The sequence below is a fragment of the Festucalex cinctus genome, chromosome 16 (genome assembly GCF_051991245.1).
Source record: "Festucalex cinctus isolate MCC-2025b chromosome 16, RoL_Fcin_1.0, whole genome shotgun sequence".
NCBI classification, from domain to species: domain Eukaryota; kingdom Metazoa; phylum Chordata; class Actinopteri; order Syngnathiformes; family Syngnathidae; genus Festucalex; species Festucalex cinctus.
Window position 1 is genome coordinate 16,003,056 of NC_135426.1, and position 21,513 is coordinate 16,024,568.

The 21,513-nt window shown below is 32.9% G+C and overlaps 1 protein-coding gene across 3 annotated transcripts in view; it reads left to right on the forward strand.

Moving 5' to 3' along the window:
• Positions 1-25: 25 nt before the first annotated feature.
• The window catches only part of tmem19 (transmembrane protein 19), a 33,028-nt gene continuing 11,540 nt past the window's right edge, over positions 26-21,513 (forward strand). The window contains exons 1-5 of one of the 3 annotated variants that reach the window (XM_077500569.1): positions 26-473; positions 5,174-5,321; positions 7,312-7,425; positions 7,600-7,737; positions 7,808-7,884. In XM_077500569.1, the coding sequence (XP_077356695.1) occupies positions 5,180-5,321; positions 7,312-7,425; positions 7,600-7,737; positions 7,808-7,884 (471 nt within the window). In that variant the 5' untranslated portion in view covers positions 26-473; positions 5,174-5,179. Of the gene's footprint in view, positions 474-4,025; positions 4,331-5,167; positions 5,322-7,311; positions 7,426-7,599; positions 7,738-7,807; positions 7,885-21,513 lie in introns of those variants that run through there. The other 2 variants (XM_077500568.1, XM_077500566.1) reach the window with 2 other exon arrangements.

The following is a 21,513-nucleotide window of genomic DNA, read 5'->3' on the forward strand; positions in this document are numbered from 1 at the left end:
GTGCCTTTGTCTCCCTCTAGTGACTTACTGGATGTGAGCCTTCTGGTGACGTCGTCGACCCGCCGAAGTAAAATATGCTACTGTATTTTTATTATTTTTATTTTCATTTTTCAAATGTAGTTTTTGTTGTTGTTGTTTTATTTTTCAAATGTTTTCATGAAAAAGTGGCTATGGTAGCAACAAGGAAAATACAAAGTTAAAGAGAACTAACATTGTACAGGAAATGGAATGTGCAAAGGATGCATGGATATCTTTCAGGTCTCTCACATTTGGACACAGCTCGTGGAGTGAACCCAATCGTGGAGAAACTTCCCTATGGATTACAGGAAAAATGGATTGCTATAGGAGCAAAATACAAGGATCATAAAGTGACTTTTTCGAGGCCATTGAAAACGAAAAAGAAAACGAAGACTGATGGTTAATTCGCTGTCGAGCTGGTGAAATCTGGAAGCTTCGGAGCGAGGACTGTCTAGGTACGGTGTTGAATGGCAGCATTTAGGCTATTTCGCCAGGTGAAAAGTTATGGCATCCGTGATTTGTCGGTGCTGTTTGGACTTCTTATGATAAGACGTTATGCTGGCAATGGCAAATGCGTCTCTAATGGGGTATATGCCACGGAAGAGCGGGACTTCCGACTTGCGTGTTTTTGCACATGAGCTTTGCTTCCGGTTCCGGGTTGCAACCCCCACCCATGCTCTCCCCCAACCGACACTACACATTCGCACCCGAAGAGAAGTTGAAAATTTGAAATTGTCATGTTTTGGTTCTGTGGGATTTTGTTTTCTTTTGGTGTTTTTGGGTGTGTTTGTCGGTGGTTGGTGTTTTTTTGTCATGTATTCCTTGTTTCTTCCCTTGTCTCGTTATGTCGAACCACGTCCACCTGAGTGTGTCTTCCCTTCCCAGCCTATTGTGTCTTGCCCAGGTGCCTCTCGTTGTCTGTTTACCATATAATGTGTATTTAGTTCCCTGCTTCCTTTTAGTCCCTGTCAAGTTATTGCCGTTGTCACTCCCATGTTGCTCTGTCACGTCGCGCTTCTCGTTGCTTTCATTTGTTTTGGACCTTATTAATTTATTCTTGTCAAGTACGTTATTTACCTTTTTTCTTAATTAATTAAATCCCCTTTTTTACCCACATCCTTGCCTTGCTTTTTGTTGCTCCCTGCATTTGGGTCCTACATCCTACACCCCCCAAACTTGACAGAAATCAATTCACTTTTCCACAATCCTCTAAATTATTGCGATTCAGCTGTAGAATTGAATAAATTATTTTACAATGAATCGCAACTAACCAAGACAAGAGCAAACATCTAGTGGCCTGTGACAATATATCATTATTGTGAAATTATACTGTTATGATCAGTGGACTAAATTAGATGCTACAGAGTGAAACTACATCTTTACTGTAAATCACATTTTGACTTGAAATAGATTTAGAATACTCAAAGTAGAAAATACAGTATGATGTATTTCATTGATGTGCGCGACCGCTACACTCGTCAATGTATTTTTTTATTTTTCAAAGTGTACACTCTGTATTTGATAAATGACTTTATAGCACATGGTCTAACAGTGCTAGTTCCCAAGAGCCGTAGCCTGGATTGACAAACTGATAAGGTAGCGAACAACACATGTTTTGAAAGTAACCCACTTAGATCAACAAAATGAAAACTCTCTCACGGTGTGGCTGATTTTGCGTAGTTTTGGATTAAAATTCCTCTCCGTATTAATCCATGCGTGACATCAATGTGCTTCATAATGTCAAACATTCACTCGGATTTTGTTAAAGTAATTTATTTATTTATTTTAAACAAGCTATAATTAATCTAGTTGAGTGTTTGGGTTTTTTTTTTCAGCCAATCCTTCATGCACCTTTACCATCAAACCCCATTTGAATAGCTAATGGTCCATACCAAATATAAGCGAGGGTTTTTCATAACTTTGCTGAAATGCAAACCAAATCAAAGACACTTAACAACTATGTCCATAAAAAAAATCAAGTTCTTCAGTTTATTTATTATTATTTTGCAAAGACTGGGTGAATAATCTTTTGCCATCTGCAATCCTTTCTGCCAAAGTAATAGTTTTATCCTGTTCGTGCAACATAAATTCTGTTTGTTCCATGAAATTTTATTGAATTATTCCCAGCAGTCTATTTTTGTTCATTTGGTTGTGTCTCTCTTGGGTGCATGCTTCCAGTATGTGTATGTTGAGTTTTGATTTTCTATGTCCAATCAGATTTTAGCCTCTGTGTGTTGCCACGTCAATCTAATCAGCTCAGGGCCTTTCCAATCAATAGTGCTGGTCCATTTTGACCAAAGGAAAAAAAAAAAAAGACTAAAACCACATTGGAGAGCCTCAGGCCGAAGTTCCAGAGTTTAGAGAAGTTCAAGAATGCCCCACATTTCACGCATTTGAGCCAGAATGGAGCCGTGTTTGTGCGCGGAAAATAGTTCCCATGACTTTTCTGCTTCACGTTGTGTGACAGACAAACGTCAGAGTGCAAACACAAAGGTGATGCACAATTTGTTGCTCTTATCCATCCATCCATGTCCTTAACCGCTTACTCCTCACAAGGGTCGCGGGGGTTCTGGAGCCTATCCCAGCCAGCTTCGGGCAGTAGGCGGGGTACACCCTGAACTGGTTGTCAACCAATTGCAGGGCACACAGAGACGAACAACCATCCACACTCAATTCGGAGCGCCCAATTAACCTGTCAGTGCCGTGCATGTCTTTGGAATGTGTCAGGAGACCAGAGTACCCGGAGAAGACCCACGCAGGCACGGGGAGAACATGCAAACTCCACCCAGGAAGGTCGAAGCCTGGACTCGATCTTGCGTCCTCAGCACTGTGAGTCGGATGTGCTAACCAGTCATTCACTGTGCCACAGAGACCTTTGTCGCTCTTATATGTACAAATTTATTAAAAAAATAAATAAAATGTGGATTACACATGTTTAGATGTGGCTTGATCGACAGATTATGAAAACCAAGTCTTTCACCTCTTCGTAGTGTCTGCAAGCACAAATGCATCGTGATGAGGTGTTAAACAAAGTCAGTGTTGTATTTTTTGCCCATTGGCGTCATAACTATAGGATGGGCCTGCAAACCGCACCAAACACAAGTTGCACTTCAACTTGAAGAGGAGGGGCACATCCAACTCACAAACTGAGAAGAAGAAAAGAACATGCAGCAATCCAACCTGGGTGAGGGAAAATAATACACACGTACAAACATTGAGGACTTTTTGTTGTTGGTGTTTCCACACTGAAAGTACCATCTCATGGGGGTGAGTAAACTTTTATTTATGTATTTATTTATTTATGTATTTATTTATGTATTTATTTATTTATTTGGGGGGGTAAACTATCAGGTGTGTATTTTAATTTTTACTTGTATGCTATAGACTTCCCCTAAAGTTTGAAAACAAAGAAAAATATTTTTACCTACACAGGTTTTAAATATATATATTTTTTTTTAATTTATTGTAGGTAATAGCATTTCACAATAATACACAGACAAGGAGATGAGCAATTACTTATTTTATATTGTTTTTAACAATAATTTTTTTCACATCCAAAGAGAAGAAATAATATTGCCTGCAAATGAGTGGTAAGAAGAAAATCTTCTAGAACCTTAATTGTCTTCTGCTTATTTGTTAATATTCTAAACAGAAAAAAAACCGGAAAACTTATTGCGTTATAAAGGCAAAAGTAATGCAATAAAACTCAATAGTTTGCAATAACGCAATACTATTGCGTTATATTGCAATCTTAAATATTTTCATGATGTCCACTGGCGGGCTCTGTATCATTTAGATAGAATGTGTGACAAAATTATAGAAAAAAAAAAGCACGCGAACCTAAATAAAGACAATTTCCTGTACTGCTTTAAACAAATAAATAAATAAACCTTGTCCTGCTTTTATCAAGTATGTCCTGTCTACATGGCATTATAAAAACAGTAAACAACAACAAAAATAAACTAAATAATTAACACAAGCATTATTAAAACAGTTTTCAAATGTTTTCAATAATAGTGAAGGTGTAAATAAGTGCCATTTATTTGAAACGTAATTCGCTTATGCCTCTTTAAAACATTCCTTTTATTTTTTAAGTGTGTCAGGGGAAGTCCGGCCCCTTAACTTCCGTTGAGGTGTGCCTGCCGCTGTGTCTTCTGACAGCTCCATTGTTTGGGGCATTTTTTTTTCTAATTTCAAGATCCATTTTAGTTTGTTTTTGTTAGCATACGTGTTAGTAGTCGCGCACGTGTTTTACTGCCTGATGTTTGGTGTCGAGGGAAAATAAAAGTGACGATGAATCCTGTCAAGTGTGGTGAGTGAAAACAAGCTCATTCAAGTCATTTATTATTATGCAGTACAGTATTTTATTTGGATGATTATACGGCCGTCACTTTTGTTGTTGTTGTTGTTGTTTTTTTTGCTTCACTGAAAGAAAAATGCTCGTTGTAATGGAACTCCAATAAAATTAAAAATCTACGTTTTAGAGGAAGAAATTCAATGAATGAGACCCTTCCAGCTGACGTCACCGCTTAACTCCTGCGGCGCCTCTCGGAGGGCAAACATCCCATAACAAATGAATGTAGAGAGCTTGATTTTCGGCGAGTGTTTTCGTTAAAAAGTGGGAAATATGTCAAGTGTCACAAAAAAGTGCCGAGTAAGACATAACATTAATGCAAATCATTGAAACCAGTCGTTTGAAGCAGCTAGCTACAAAAAAAAGTTGCGTCGTAGTTTCACGCGAGCCACTGTGCAAGTCTTTTACTCCTCACTGTACGCAGGAATTAGAAAGAATGCTCTCATCTCTCTTTGAGCCATTGGAGCATTCGTTGGCCGCGCACAAGTTCACCATCGCATTGGTCGCTGAATTGTCAACTATTTGATCTATTTTCTAGCTCACACTGATTGTTTTCTAATTCACTCGCATTGACGTTCTGCCACCGCTCGGGGCGCACTTCAACGTGACGTCACACTAGAAGGGTCTATAAGGCGTTTAATTGTATCTGATTGAAGGGAGTAGAACATCCACCCAAAAAAATGACACACCCATGCAAAAACCTACGATCATGTTTGTGGAGTCTGCTTTTGACATGGGATTTTCCTTTTTTTTTTTTTTTTTTGACTGATGCTAAGTGTAGTTTTGTGTCTTATGATGCAGAGCAGCATGTACGAGATGAGCTTTGAGCCGGGCGGCCTTCCCATCAAGGACACCTTGAAGATGATGAGCGATATGATCTTGCTGTGCGCCACTTTGGCGCTTTCCCTCTTCTTCTGGCTGCTTTCCCTCACCCTCAGCGCATATTCCGGTCAGTCGCCAAGTCATGCCAGTCATTACATGTACGTTACTTCCAAGTTGGTTTCTGTACTGATTCTTTTGCCGCCTGCAATGTTGTACAATCCGCCCCAAAACATATGATGCAAAGTTAACCAACCGGTCTTAAAGATCACCATTGTTCAATGAAGGGCCTTCCTTGATTGGCCGAGGACGGCGCACAAAAGAGCCTTTGAGCCGCCCTGGGATGCAAAAAGCGGGAAGTGGAACCGCAGACCGCACGATTCGAGACGCTCCGTTCGGCCCGCTGCTTTTTCCGCGTATTCCGCCGCAGTCGCCAGGGTCACGTGAGCCTCGGAAATGGGGCAAATAACTCGGGGAAAACAGTGGCACGCACTTGCGAGTAGTGCTGGGCATCGATTGAAATGTTCTCAATCGATTCGAGTTCGATTCGTAAGTTCAATTTGATTCGATTTCAATTTTTTTCTGATTCACTTCAGTTCAATCCGGTATTGATTTAATCAATCAATTCTTAAATATCAAGGACATGATTTAAAAAAAAAAAGCTTCACAAACATTAAATTCCAAATTAAATTTTGCAGAGGCAGTAACTAGAATTTTTTTTATTTATTAATGAAAATAACATGTTATAATCACGTAAGTATTAGGGATGTAACGATATCCAAATATCACGATACGATATTACGATATGAAGCTCACAATATTATAGTTATCACGATATTGTGGTGAGTTTGGTGATATTTAAAAGGGGTCACAATATTGTTAAAAAAAAAAAAAAGACCTCATACTAAAAAAAGCACAATATTATGCTTTTGTACATAACAGCAATATATATAAACTACCTCTAATAACACTTGATATTGAGGGACTTACTCGCTAATGCAAGCACACATTGAGTTCCTCCACATATTGACTCACTTCACAAGCATTTTACGTTCCCCTTCATCTGGCAATTAGTGTATTTTAAACATAGAAGGGCCAAAACATCCCTAATGAAAATTAAACTGCACTTAAAAACTAGCCACCAGAGGGTGCTACAACAGCACAAATGGAAATCAACCTGATTTTTTTTTAACAGATGTGTGGCATTTAAATATCGTGAACATGACGACGACGATATCGTGGCAGTTTTGATATCACGATATTGCCGGTATCGTTACATCCCTATTAAGTATTACACAAACATTGACATCAGCATGGATGAGATGAAAATGTTTACATAAGTCTAATTAAATAATTGTAAATATAAATTAAAAAGGGGGCGGAACGGTGGATGACTGGTTAGCACGTCCGCCTCCCAGTTCTGAGGTCTCCGGTTCGAGTCCAGGCTCGGACCTTCCTGGGTGGAGTTTGCATGTTCTCCCCGTGCCCGCGTGGGTCTTCTCCGGGTACTCCGGTCTCCTCCCACATTCCAAAGACATGCATGACAGATTAATTGGGTGCTCCGAGTTGTCCCTCGGCGTGCTTTTGAGTGTGGATGGTTGTTCGTCTCTGTTGGCAACCAGTTCAGGGTGTGCCCCGCCTACTGCCCAGAGCCAGCTGAGATAGGCTCCAGCAGCCCCCGCAACCCTTGTGAGAAATAGGCGGCCATGAAAATGGATGGATGGACGGATAAATTAAAAAGATTGTGAATTGTCATGAAGTACAATAAGTGAGGTCTTTCATATATGTAAGAAAATACTTTAAAATTCACGTGAACAGTATAAAATTCAAGAAAACAGTAAGATACAAAAAAATGTATCCTTTAAAATTTTATTTTTATCAGATACCTGGTCTTATTAGATGACATATTTGCATTCTATTGTAATATAAATGCTATCATACAAAAATACAAATACAAATGATTTGCGTTCCGATCCAATTCAATGAGCACTCCCTGATCGACTTCCCGACGAGCGACTTCACGAAGCAGCATCGAGAAACTCTCCAGCCGCGGGCCCTTTGCGAATACTTTTTTTTTTTTTTACTCAGTATTCACCGAGCATGTGTGTGCGTTGGCGCAGGGTCGCTCCAGCCCGTGTCGCCATGGCGATGGCTCTTCTCCATCCTGGTCCCGTTGGTGCTGACCATCCGAGCCCTGAAGAGACGCAGCCTGGATCGTTCGGGGGCGCTGGGAGGTAAGTGGGACGGGCCAATATGATAACAACATTTGACAAGATCATTCACAGGTGCAACAAATTATTTGTCCGAGCTTGTTGAACTTAAATTGTTGCCACTAGAACTTTTTACTGGCCCTGCCTTTTTATGTCCCGCCATGTTTGCGTGACAACTCTGTATTTTGGTCCCGACAGCCCTTTTTGTGGGCTTCGTGCTGACCATGGCCAACTTGAGCTTCTTCTCGTCGCTGCTGGCTTTCTTCATCACTTCGTCGAAACTGACGCGTTGGGGCGCAGCTAAGAAGAAGAAGTTTGACGCCGACTACAAAGAAGGTGCGTGCGTGTGCATGTGCGCTTGCGTGGGGGTTCTGACGTGCCTGCTGTTTGTTTGTTTCTTTGTTAGGGGGCCAGCGAAACTGGGTGCAGGTCTTCTGTAATGGTGGCGTTCCAACGCAGCTGGCGTTGCTCTACATGATTGAGGTGAGCGTCAGTATGAAATGTGCAAAATCAAAATTGTGGAATGACCGTTCCGAGTGCGGATGTCACCACTTCGCACACCGTACAAAAAAAGCAATGACAAGGACTACCATTCGAATTTCCTCCCTCAGTTGGATTTCCATTCACAAGAGTTCAGTTCAATTCAATTTCGATTCGATTGACTTCATTGATTAAGTATGGAACATCAAGTCTTCTTCTTAAATATCAAGGATATGATAAAAATTCCAAATTATATTTTGTGGAGGAAGTAACTGGTGAAATGATTCAATGCAACCTTAACCCTTATAATCACTTAAGTGTTGCACTAACATTGGCATCAGCAAGAATGAGACAATTATAATTCAATAATTGTAAGTATAAATGAAATACATTCTGACTTTTGTCTTAATAGTACAATAAGTCAGGTCTTTCATAAATGTAAGAAAATACTTAATGTAAATGTCTAAGAAACATCCATCCATCCATTTTCCGAACCGCTTGCTCCTCACAAGGGTCATGAGGGGTGCTGGAGCCTATCCCAGCTGGCTTCAGGCAGTAGGCGGGGTCCACCCTGACCTGGTTGCCAGCCAATCACAGGGCACACAGAGACACACAGAGACGAACAACCATCCACACTCACAAGCACACCGAGGGACAATTCGGAGCGCATACACCTCATACACCTAAAAATTTCCAAAGATCTTGCGTAAACGTACAAGCGGGGCTGCTTCGTTAAGTCGTTTTTTTTTTTTTTAAAAAACAAAAAAAACGGCATACTATACATGGTCGTTAAAAAAAAAAAAAAAAAATGCCTTAGTATACATGGTCGTTTTTAAAACAAAAACAAAAAAAACCCGCCATACTATACATGGTCGTTTGAAAAAAAAAAAAAAATGCCTTAGTGTACATGGTCATTTTTTATTTTTTTTTTAAAACCGCCATACTATACATGGTCGTTTGAAAAAAAAAAAAAAAAAAGCCTTAGTATACATGGTCGTTTTTTTTTGGGTTTTTTTTAAACGGCATACTATACATGGTCGTTTGAAAAAAATTAATGCCTTAGTATACATGGTCGTTTTGTTTTTTGTTTTTTTTACAAAAAACGGCATACTATACATGGTCGTTTGAAAAAAAAAATGCCTTACTATACATGGTCGTTTTTTTTTTAAAAAAATCGCCATACTATACATGGTCGTTTGAAAAAAAAAAATGCCTTAGTATACATGGTCGTTTTAAAAAAAAAAAAATCGCCATACTATACATGGTCGTTTGAAAAAAAAAAATGCCTTAGTATACATGGTCGTTTTTTTTAAAAAAAATCGCCATACTATACATGGTCGTTTGAAAAAAAAAAAAATGCCTTAGTGTACATGGTCATTTTTTTGTTTACAAAAAACGGCATACTATACATGGTCATTTAAAAAAAAAAAATGCCTTAGTATACATGGTCGTTTTTTTTAAAAATAATCGCCATACTATACATGGTCGTTTGAAAAAAAAAATGCCTTAGTATACATGGTTGTTTTGTTTTGTTTTTTTACAAAAAACGCCATACTATACATGGTCGTTTGAAAAAAAAAATGCCTTAGTATACATGGTCGTTTTTCTTTAAAAAAAAAACAAACAAAAAAACGCCATACTATACATGGTCGTTTGAAAAAAAAAAAAATGCCTTAGTATACATGGTCGTTTTTTTTTTTTTTTTTAAATGCCATACTATACATGGTCGTTTGAAAAAAAAAAAATGCCTTAGTATACATGGTCGTTTTTCTTTTTTTACAAAAAACGCCATACTATACATGGTCGTTTGAAAAAAAAAAAAAAATGCCTTTGTATACATGGTCGTTTTAAAAAAAAAATAATCGCCATACTATACATGGTCGTTTGAAAAAAAAAATGCCTTAGTATACATGGTCGTTTTTTTGTTTTTGTTTTTTTTTTTAAAAACACCATACTATACATGGTCGTTTGAAAAAAAAAAAAGCCTTAGTATACATGGTCGTTTTTCTTTAAAAAAAAAAAAAAAAAAAAAAAGCCATACTATACATGGTCGTTTGAAAAAAAAAATGCCTTAGTATACATGGTCGTTTTTTTGTTTTTGTTTTTTTTTTTAAAAACACCATACTATACATGGTCGTTTGAAAAAAAAAAATGCCTTAGTATACATGGTTGTTTTGTTTTTGTTTGTTTTTTTACAAAAAACGCCATACTATACATGGTCGTTTGAAAAAAAAAATGCCTTAGTATACATGGTCGTTTTTTTGTTTTTGTTTTTTTTTTTAAAAACACCATACTATACATGGTCGTTTGAAAAAAAAAAAAGCCTTAGTATACATGGTCGTTTTTCTTTAAAAAAAAAAAAAAAAAAAAAAAGCCATACTATACATGGTCGTTTGAAAAAAAAAATGCCTTAGTATACATGGTCGTTTTTTTTTTTTTACAAAAAACGCCATACTATACATGGTCGTTTGAAAAAAAAAAAAAAATGCCTTAGTGTACATGGTCATTTTTTATTTTTTTTTTAAAACCGCCATACTATACATGGTCGTTTGAAAAAAAAAAAAAAAAAAGCCTTAGTATACATGGTCGTTTTTTTTTGGTTTTTTTTTAAACGGCATACTATACATGGTCGTTTGAAAAAAATTAATGCCTTAGTATACATGGTCGTTTTGTTTTTTGTTTTTTTTACAAAAAACGGCATACTATACATGGTCGTTTGAAAAAAAAAAATGCCTTACTATACATGGTCGTTTTTTTTTAAAAAAAATCGCCATACTATACATGGTCGTTTGAAAAAAAAAAATGCCTTAGTATACATGGTCGTTTTAAAAAAAAAAAAATCGCCATACTATACATGGTCGTTTGAAAAAAAAAAATGCCTTAGTATACATGGTCGTTTTTTTTAAAAAAAATCGCCATACTATACATGGTCGTTTGAAAAAAAAAAAAATGCCTTAGTGTACATGGTCATTTTTTTGTTTACAAAAAACGGCATACTATACATGGTCATTTAAAAAAAAAAAATGCCTTAGTATACATGGTCGTTTTTTTTAAAAATAATCGCCATACTATACATGGTCGTTTGAAAAAAAAAATGCCTTAGTATACATGGTTGTTTTGTTTTGTTTTTTTACAAAAAACGCCATACTATACATGGTCGTTTGAAAAAAAAAATGCCTTAGTATACATGGTCGTTTTTCTTTAAAAAAAAAACAAACAAAAAAACGCCATACTATACATGGTCGTTTGAAAAAAAAAAAAATGCCTTAGTATACATGGTCGTTTTTTTGTTTTTTTTTAAATGCCATACTATACATGGTCGTTTGAAAAAAAAAAAATGCCTTAGTATACATGGTCGTTTTTCTTTTTTTACAAAAAACGCCATACTATACATGGTCGTTTGGAAAAAAAAAAAAATGCCTTTGTATACATGGTCGTTTTAAAAAAAAAATAATCGCCATACTATACATGGTCGTTTTAAAAAAAAAAAAATGCCTTAGTATACATGGTTGTTTTGTTTTTGTTTGTTTTTTTACAAAAAACGCCATACTATACATGGTCGTTTGAAAAAAAAAATGCCTTAGTATACATGGTCGTTTTTTTGTTTTTGTTTTTTTTTTAAAAAACACCATACTATACATGGTCGTTTGAAAAAAAAAAAAGCCTTAGTATACATGGTCGTTTTTCTTTAAAAAAAAAAAAAAAAAAAAAAAGCCATACTATACATGGTCGTTTGAAAAAAAAAATGCCTTAGTATACATGGTCGTTTTTTTTTTTTTTACAAAAAACGCCATACTATACATGGTCGTTTGAAAAAAAAAAATGCCTTAGTATACATGGTCGTTTTTTTTTTTTTTTTTTACAAAAAACGCCATACTATACATGGTCGTTTGAAAAAAAAAAAATGCCTTAGTATACATGGTCGTTTTAAAAAAAAAAAAAAAACGCCATACTATACATGGTCGTTTGAAAAAAAAAAAATGCCTTAGTATACATCGTCGTTTTTTTTAAAACGCCATACTATACATGGTCGTTTGGAAAAAAAACACAAATAATGGCTTACTATATCCACGGTCGTTTATTTTTATAGTCTTTGGTGTGACCCGGCCGGGGGATTGAAAAAAAAACCCCGCCATACTATACATGGTCGTTTGAAAAAAAAAAAATGCCTTAGTATACATGGTCGTTTTTCTTTTTTTACAAAAAACGCCATACTATACATGGTCGTTTGAAAAAAAAAAAAATGCCTTAGTATACATGGTCGTTTTTAAAAAAAAAAAAAAACGCCATACTATACATGGTCGTTTGAAAAAAAAAATGCCTTAGTATACATCGTCGTTTTTAAAAAAAAAAACGCCATACTATACATGGTCGTTTGGAAAAAATCCACAAATAATGGCTTACTATATCCACGGTTGGTTATTTTTATAGTCTTTGGTGTGACCCTGCTGGGGGATTGAACCCAGGACATCCCAGTCTCCGGGTGGACACTCTACCACTAGACCACTGAGCTGGTATTTGAAACAACAAAAAAACACAAAAAACGCCTGACTATACATGGTCGGTTTAAAAAAAAAAAAAAAAAAAAAAAAAAAAAAATGCCTTAGTATATATGGTCGTTTTTTTTAAAAGAAAAAAACCCAAAAAAACGGCATACTATACATGGTCGTTTAAAAAAAAAAAAAAAAAATGCCTTAGTATACATGGTCGTTTTTTTTTGTTTTTTTTTTAAACGCCATACTATACATGGTCGTTTGAAAAAAAAAAATGCCTTAGTATACATGGTCGTTTTTAAAACAAAAACAAAAAAAACCCGCCATACTATACATGGTCGTTTGAAAAAAAAAAAAAAAATGCCTTAGTGTACATGGTCATTTTTTTTTTTTTTTTTTAAACCGCCATACTATACATGGTCGTTTGAAAAAAAAAAATGCCTTAGTATACATGGTCATTTAAAAAAAAAAAAAAAAAACCCGCCATACTATACATGGTCGTTTGAAAAAAAAAAAATGCCTTAGTATACATGGTCGTTTTTTTTTTTTTTTACAAAAAACGCCATACTATACATGGTCGTTTGAAAAAAAAAAAAAAAAAATGCCTTAGTATACATGGTCGTTTTTTTTGTGTTTTTTTTTAAACGGCATACTATACATGGTCGTTTGAAAAAAATTAATGCCTTGGTATACATGGTCGTTTTGTTTTTTGTTTTTTTTTACAAAAAACGGCATACTATACATGGTCGTTTGAAAAAAAAAAAAAATGCCTTAGTATACATGGTCGTTTAAAAAAAACAAAAACAAAAAAACGCCATACTATACATGGTCGTTTGAAAAAAAAAATGCCTTAGTATACATCGTCGTTTAAAAAAAACAAAACAAAAAACGCCATACTATACATGGTCGTTTTTTAAAAAACAAAAAACGGCATACTATACATGCTCGTTTGAAAAAAAAAAAATGCCTTTGTATACATGGCCGTTTAAAAAAAAAACAAAAAAAAAACGCCATACTATACATGGTCGTTTGAAAAAAAAAAATGCCTTAGTATACATCGTCGTTTAAAAAAAAAACAAAAAAAACGCCATACTATACATGGTCGTTTTTTAAAAAACAAAAAACGGCATACTATACATGGTCGTTTGAAAAAAAAAAAAATGCCTTAGTATACATGGTCGTTTTTTAAAAAACAAAAAACGGCATACTATACATGGTCGTTTGAAAAAAAAAAAATGCCTTAGTATACATGGTCGTTTTTCTTTTTTTAAAAAGGCCATACTATACATGGCCGTTTGGAAAAAAGAAAAAAAAATGCCTGAGTATACATGGTCGTTTTGTTTTGTTTTTTTTTACAAAAAACGGCATACTATACATGGTCGTTTGAAAAAAAAAAATGCCTTACTATACATGGTCGTTTTAAAAAAAAAAAAAATCGCCATACTATACATGGTCGTTTGAAAAAAAAAAATGCCTTAGTATACATGGTCGTTTTTTAAAAAAAAAATCGCCATACTATACATGGTCGTTTGAAAAAAAAAAATGCCTTAGTATACATGGTCGTTTGAAAAAAAAAAAATGCCTTAGTGTACATGGTCATTTTTTTGTTTACAAAAAACGGCATACTATACATGGTCGTTTGAAAAAAAAAAAATGCCTTAGTGTACATGGTCATTTTTTTGTTTACAAAAAACGCCATACTATACATGGTCGTTTGAAAAAAAAAAATGCCTTAGTATACATCGTCGTTTTTAAAAAAAAAACAAAACGCCATACTATACATGGTCGTTTTTCAAAAAACAAAAAACGGCATACTATACATGGTCGTTTGAAAAAAAAAAAAATGCCTTAGTATACATGGTCGTTTTTTTTTTGTTTTTTTTAAACCGCCATACTATACATGGTCGTTTGAAAAAAAAAATGCCTTAGTATACATGGTCGTTTTTCTTTTTTTAAAAAGGCCATACTATACATGGCCGTTTGGAAAAAAAAAAAATGCCTGAGTATACATGGTCGTTTTTTTTTTTTGTTTTTTTTACAAAAAACGGCATACTATACATGGTCGTTTAAAAAAAAAAAAAAATGCCTTAGTGTACATGGTCATTTTTTTGTTTACAAAAAACGGCATACTATACATGGTCGTTTGAAAAAAAAAAAAATGCCTTAGTGTACATGGTCATTTTTTTGTTTACAAAAAACGGCATACTATACATGGTCGTTTGAAAAAAAAAAAATGCCTTTGTATACATGGCCGTTTTTTTAACAAAAAAAAAACGCCATACTATACATGGTCGTTTGAAAAAAAAAAATGCCTTAGTATACATCGTCGTTTTTAAAAAAAAAAAAAACGCCATACTATACATGGTCGTTTGAAAAAAAAATAAAAATGCCTTAGTATACATGGTCGTTTTTTTTTTTTTGTTTGTTTGTTTTTTTTAAAAACGCCATACTCTACATGGTCGTTTGAAAAAAAAAAAAATGCCTTAGTATACATGGTTGTTTTGTTTTTGTTTTGTTTTTTACAAAAAACGGCATACTATACATGGTCGTTTTTTTTAAAAAAAAATCGCCATACTATACATGGTCGTTTGAAAAAAAAAAAATGCCTTAGTATACATGGTCGTTTTTTTTAAAAAAAATCGCCATACTATACATGGTCGTTTGAAAAAAAAAAATGCCTTAGTGTACATGGTCATTTTTTTGTTTACAAAAAACGGCATACTATACATGGTCGTTTGAAAAAAAAAAAATGCCTTAGTGTACATGGTCATTTTTTTGTTTACAAAAAACGGCATACTATACATGGTCGTTTGAAAAAAAAAAAATGCCTTAGTGTACATGGTCATTTTTTTGTTTACAAAAAACGGCATACTATACATGGTCGTTTGAAAAAAAAAAAATGCCTTTGTATACATGGCCGTTTTTTTAACAAAAAAAAACCCGCCATACTATACATGGTCGTTTGAAAAAAAAAAATGCCTTAGTATACATCGTCGTTTTAAAAAAAAAAAAAACGCCATACTATACATGGTCGTTTTTTAAAAAACAAAAAACGGCATACTATACATGCTCGTTTGAAAAAAAAAAAATGCCTTTGTATACATGGCCGTTTAAAAAAAAACAAAAAAAAAACGCCATACTATACATGGTCGTTTGAAAAAAAAAAATGCCTTAGTATACATCGTCGTTTAAAAAAAAACAAAAAAAACGCCATACTATACATGGTCGTTTTTTAAAAAACAAAAAACGGCATACTATACATGGTCGTTTGAAAAAAAAAAAAATGCCTTAGTATACATGGTCGTTTTTTAAAAAACAAAAAACGGCATACTATACATGGTCGTTTGAAAAAAAAAAAATGCCTTAGTATACATGGTCGTTTTTCTTTTTTTAAAAAGGCCATACTATACATGGCCGTTTGGAAAAAAGAAAAAAAAATGCCTGAGTATACATGGTCGTTTTGTTTTGTTTTTTTTTACAAAAAACGGCATACTATACATGGTCGTTTGAAAAAAAAAAATGCCTTACTATACATGGTCGTTTTTAAAAAAAAAAAAATCGCCATACTATACATGGTCGTTTGAAAAAAAAAAATGCCTTAGTATACATGGTCGTTTTTTAAAAAAAAAATCGCCATACTATACATGGTCGTTTGAAAAAAAAAAATGCCTTAGTATACATGGTCGTTTGAAAAAAAAAAAATGCCTTAGTGTACATGGTCATTTTTTTGTTTACAAAAAACGGCATACTATACATGGTCGTTTGAAAAAAAAAAAATGCCTTAGTGTACATGGTCATTTTTTTGTTTACAAAAAACGCCATACTATACATGGTCGTTTGAAAAAAAAAAATGCCTTAGTATACATCGTCGTTTTTAAAAAAAAAACAAAACGCCATACTATACATGGTCGTTTTTCAAAAAACAAAAAACGGCATACTATACATGGTCGTTTGAAAAAAAAAAAAATGCCTTAGTATACATGGTCGTTTTTTTTTTGTTTTTTTTAAACCGCCATACTATACATGGTCGTTTGAAAAAAAAAATGCCTTAGTATACATGGTCGTTTTTCTTTTTTTAAAAAGGCCATACTATACATGGCCGTTTGGAAAAAAAAAAAATGCCTGAGTATACATGGTCGTTTTTTTTTTTTGTTTTTTTTACAAAAAACGGCATACTATACATGGTCGTTTAAAAAAAAAAAAAAATGCCTTAGTGTACATGGTCATTTTTTTGTTTACAAAAAACGGCATACTATACATGGTCGTTTGAAAAAAAAAAAAATGCCTTAGTGTACATGGTCATTTTTTTGTTTACAAAAAACGGCATACTATACATGGTCGTTTGAAAAAAAAAAAATGCCTTTGTATACATGGCCGTTTTTTTAACAAAAAAAAAACGCCATACTATACATGGTCGTTTGAAAAAAAAAAATGCCTTAGTATACATCGTCGTTTTTAAAAAAAAAAAAAACGCCATACTATACATGGTCGTTTGAAAAAAAAATAAAAATGCCTTAGTATACATGGTCGTTTTTTTTTTTTTGTTTGTTTGTTTTTTTTAAAAACGCCATACTCTACATGGTCGTTTGAAAAAAAAAAAATGCCTTAGTATACATGGTTGTTTTGTTTTTGTTTTGTTTTTTACAAAAAACGGCATACTATACATGGTCGTTTTTTTTAAAAAAAAATCGCCATACTATACATGGTCGTTTGAAAAAAAAAAAATGCCTTAGTATACATGGTCGTTTTTTTTAAAAAAAATCGCCATACTATACATGGTCGTTTGAAAAAAAAAAATGCCTTAGTGTACATGGTCATTTTTTTGTTTACAAAAAACGGCATACTATACATGGTCGTTTGAAAAAAAAAAAAAATGCCTTAGTGTACATGGTCATTTTTTTGTTTACAAAAAACGGCATACTATACATGGTCGTTTGAAAAAAAAAAAATGCCTTAGTGTACATGGTCATTTTTTTGTTTACAAAAAACGGCATACTATACATGGTCGTTTGAAAAAAAAAAAATGCCTTTGTATACATGGCCTTTTTTTTAACAAAAAAAAACCCGCCATACTATACATGGTCGTTTGAAAAAAAAAAATGCCTTAGTATACATCGTCGTTTTAAAAAAAAAAAAAAACGCCATACTATACATGGTCGTTTTTTAAAAAACAAAAAACGCCATACTATACATGGTCGTTTGAAAAAAAAAAAAAATGCCTTAGTATACATGGTCGTTTTTTTTTTTGTTTTTTTTAAACCGCCATACTATACATGGTCGTTTGAAAAAAAAAAATGCCTTAGTATACATGGTCGTTTTTTTTTTGTTTTTTTTAAACCGCCATACTATACATGGCCGTTTGGAAAAAAAAAAAAATGCCTGAGTATACATGGTCGTTTTGTTTTGTTTTTTTTTTACAAAAAACGGCATACTATACATGGTCGTTTGAAGAAAAAAAAAATGCCTTTGTATACATGGTCGTTTTAAAAAAAAATAATCGCCATACTATACATGGTCGTTTGAAAAAAAAAATGCCTTAGTATACATGGTCGTTTTTTTTTTTGTTTGTTTGTTTTTTTTAAAAACGCCATACTATACATGGTCGTTTGAAAAAAAAAAATGCCTTAGTATACATGGTCGTTTTTTTTTTTTTACAAAAAACGCCATACTATACATGGTCGTTTGAAAAAAAAAAAAAAATGCCTTAGTATACATGGTCGTTTTTTTTTTTGTTTGTTTGTTTTTTTTAAAAACGCCATACTATACATGGTCGTTTGAAAAAAAAAAAATGCCTTAGTATACATGGTTGTTTTGTTTTTGTTTTGTTTTTTACAAAAAACGCCATACTATACATGGTCGTTTGAAAAAAAAATGCCTTAGTATACATGGTCGTTTTTTTTTTTTTACAAAAAACGCCATACTATACATGGTCGTTTGAAAAAATAAAAATGCCTTAGTATACATCGTCGTTTTTTGAAAAAAAAAAAAAACGCCATACTATACATGGTCGTTTGAAAAAAAAGAAAAAGCCTTAGTATACATGGTCGTTTTTTTTTTTACAAAAAACGCCATACTATACATGGTCGTTTGAAAAAAAAAAAAAAAGCCTTAGTATACATTGTCGTTTTTTTTGTTTTTTTTTAAATGCCATACAATACATGGTCGTTTGAAAAAAAAAAAAAAATGCCTTAGTATACATGGTCGGGTTTTTTTTTTTACAAAAAACGCCATACTATACATGGTCGTTTGAAAAAAAAAATGCCTTAGTATACATCGTCGTTTTTTGAAAAAAAAAAAAACGCCATACTATACATGGTCGTTTGAAAAAAAAAAAAATGCCTTAGTATACATGGTCGTTTTTTTTTTTTTTTAAATCGCCATACTATACATGGTTGTTTGAAAAAAAAAAAATGCCTTAGTATACATGGTCGTTTTTTTTTTGTTTTTTTTAAATGCCATACTATATGGTCGTTTGAAAAAAAAAAAAAAGCCTTAGTATACATGGTCGTTTTTCTTTAAAAAAAAAAAAAAAAAAAAGCCATACTATACATGGTCGTTTGAAAAAAAAAATGCCTTAGTATACATGGTCGTTTTTTTTTTTTTTTAAATCGCCATACTATACATGGTTGTTTGAAAAAAAAAAAAATGCCTTAGTATACATGGTCGTTTTTTTTAAAAAAAATCGCCATACTATACATGGTCGTTTGAAAAAAAAAAATGCCTTAGTATACATGGTCGTTTTTTTTTTTGTTTTTTTTTTTTAAATGCCATACTATATGGTCGTTTAAAAAAAAAAAAAATGCCTTAGTATACATGGTCGTTTAAAAAAAAAAAAAAACGCCATACTATACATGGTCGTTTGAAAAAAAAAAAATGCCTTAGTATACACTGTCGTTTTTTTTTTTTTTATACATGGTCGTTTGGAAAAAAACACAAATAATGGCTTACTATATCCACGGTCGTTTATTTTTATAGTCTTTGGTGTGACCCGGCCGGGGGATTGAACCCAGGACCTCCCAGTCTCCAGGTGGACACTCTACCACTAGACCACTGAGCTGGTATTTGAAACAACAAAAAAACAAAAAAAAACGCCTGACTATACATGGTCGGTTTTAAAAAAAAAAAAATGCCTTACTATACATGGTCGTTTTTTTTTTTTTTTAAATCGCCATACTATACATGGTTGTTTGAAAAAAAAAATACGCCTGACTATGCATGGTCGGTTTAAAAAAAAAAAAAAAAAAAAAAAAAAATGCCTTAGTATACATGGTCGTTTTTTTTTTTTTTTAATCGGCATACTATACATGGTTGTTTGAAAAAAAAAAAATGCCTTAGTATACATGGTCGTTTTTTTTTTTTTTTTTTAAATGCCATACTATATGGTCGTTTGAAAAAAAAAAAATGCCTTAGTATACATGGTCGTTTAAAAAAAAAAAAATGCCATACTATACATGGTCGTTTGAAAAAAAAAAAAATGCCTTAGTATACACTGTCGTTTTTTTTTTTTTTATACATGGTCGTTTGGAAAAAAAAAAAAAGCCTTACTATACATGGTCGTTTTTTTAAAAAAAAAAATCGCCATACTATACATGGTCGTTTGAAAAAAAAAATGCCTTAGTATACATGGTCGTTTTTTTAAAAAAAAATTGCCATACTATACATGGTCGTTTGAAAAAAAAAAATGCCTTAGTATACATGGTCGTTTGAAAAAAAAAAATGCATTAGTGTACATGGTCATTTTTTTGTTTACAAAAAACGGCATACTATACATGGTCGTTTGAAAAAAAAAAAAATGCCTTAGTGTACATGGTCATTTTTTTGTTTACAAAAAACGCCATACTATACATGGTCGTTTGAAAAAAAAAATGCCTTAGTATACATCGTCGTTTTTAAAAAAAAAACAAAACGCCATACTATACATGGTCGTTTTTTAAAAAACAAAAAACGCCATACTATACATGGTCGTTTGAAAAAAAAAAAAAAATGCCTTAGTATACATGGTCGTTTTTTTTTTGTTTTTTTTAAACCGCCATACTATACATGGTCGTTTGAAAAAAAAAAATGCCTTAGTATACATGGTCGTTTTTCTTTTTTTAAAAAGGCCATACTATACATGGCCGTTTGGAAAAAAAAAAAAATGCCTGAGTATACATGGTCGTTTTGTTTTTTGTTTTTTTTACAAAAAACGGCATACTATACATGGTCGTTTTAAAAAAAAAAAAATGCCTTAGTGTACATGGTCATTTTTTTGTTTACAAAAAACGGCATACTATACATGGTCGTTTTTTTTTTTTTTTTTTTTTTTAAATGCCATACTATATGGTCGTTTAAAAAAAAAAAAATGCCTTAGTATACATGGTCGTTTTAAAAAAAAAAAAAACGCCATACTATACATGGTCGTTTGAAAAAAAAAAAATGCCTTAGTATACACTGTCGTTTTTTTTTTTTTTTATACATGGTCGTTTGGAAAAAAACACAAATAATGGCTTACTATATCCACGGTCGTTTATTTTTATAGTCTTTGGTGTGACCCGGCCGGGGGATTGAACCCAGGACCTCCCAGTCTCCAGGTGGACACTCTACCACTAGACCACTGAGCTGGTATTTGAAACAACAAAAAAACAAAAAAAAACGCCTGACTATACATGGTCGGTTTTTAAAAAAAAAAAAAAAAAAAATGCCTTACTATACATGGTCGTTTGAAAAAAAAAAAAAATGCCTTAGTATACATGGTCGTTTTTCTTTAAAAAAAAAAAAAAAAGCCATACTATACATGGTCGTTTGAAAAAAAAATGCCTTAGTATACATGGTCGTTTTTCTTTAAAAAAAAAAAAAAAAAAAAGCCATACTATACATGGTCGTTTGAAAAAAAAAATGCCTGAGTATACATGGTCGTTTTTTTTTTTTTTTAAATCGCCATACTATACATGGTTGTTTGAAAAAAAAAAAAATGCCTTAGTATACATGGTCGTTTTTTTAAAAAAAAATCGCCATACTATACATGGTCGTTTGAAAAAAAAAAATGCCTTGGTCGGTTTAAAAAAAAAAAAAAAAAAAAAAAAAAAATGCCTTAGTATACATGGTCGTTTTTTTTTTTTTTTTAATCGCCATACTATACATGGTTGTTTGAAAAAAAAAA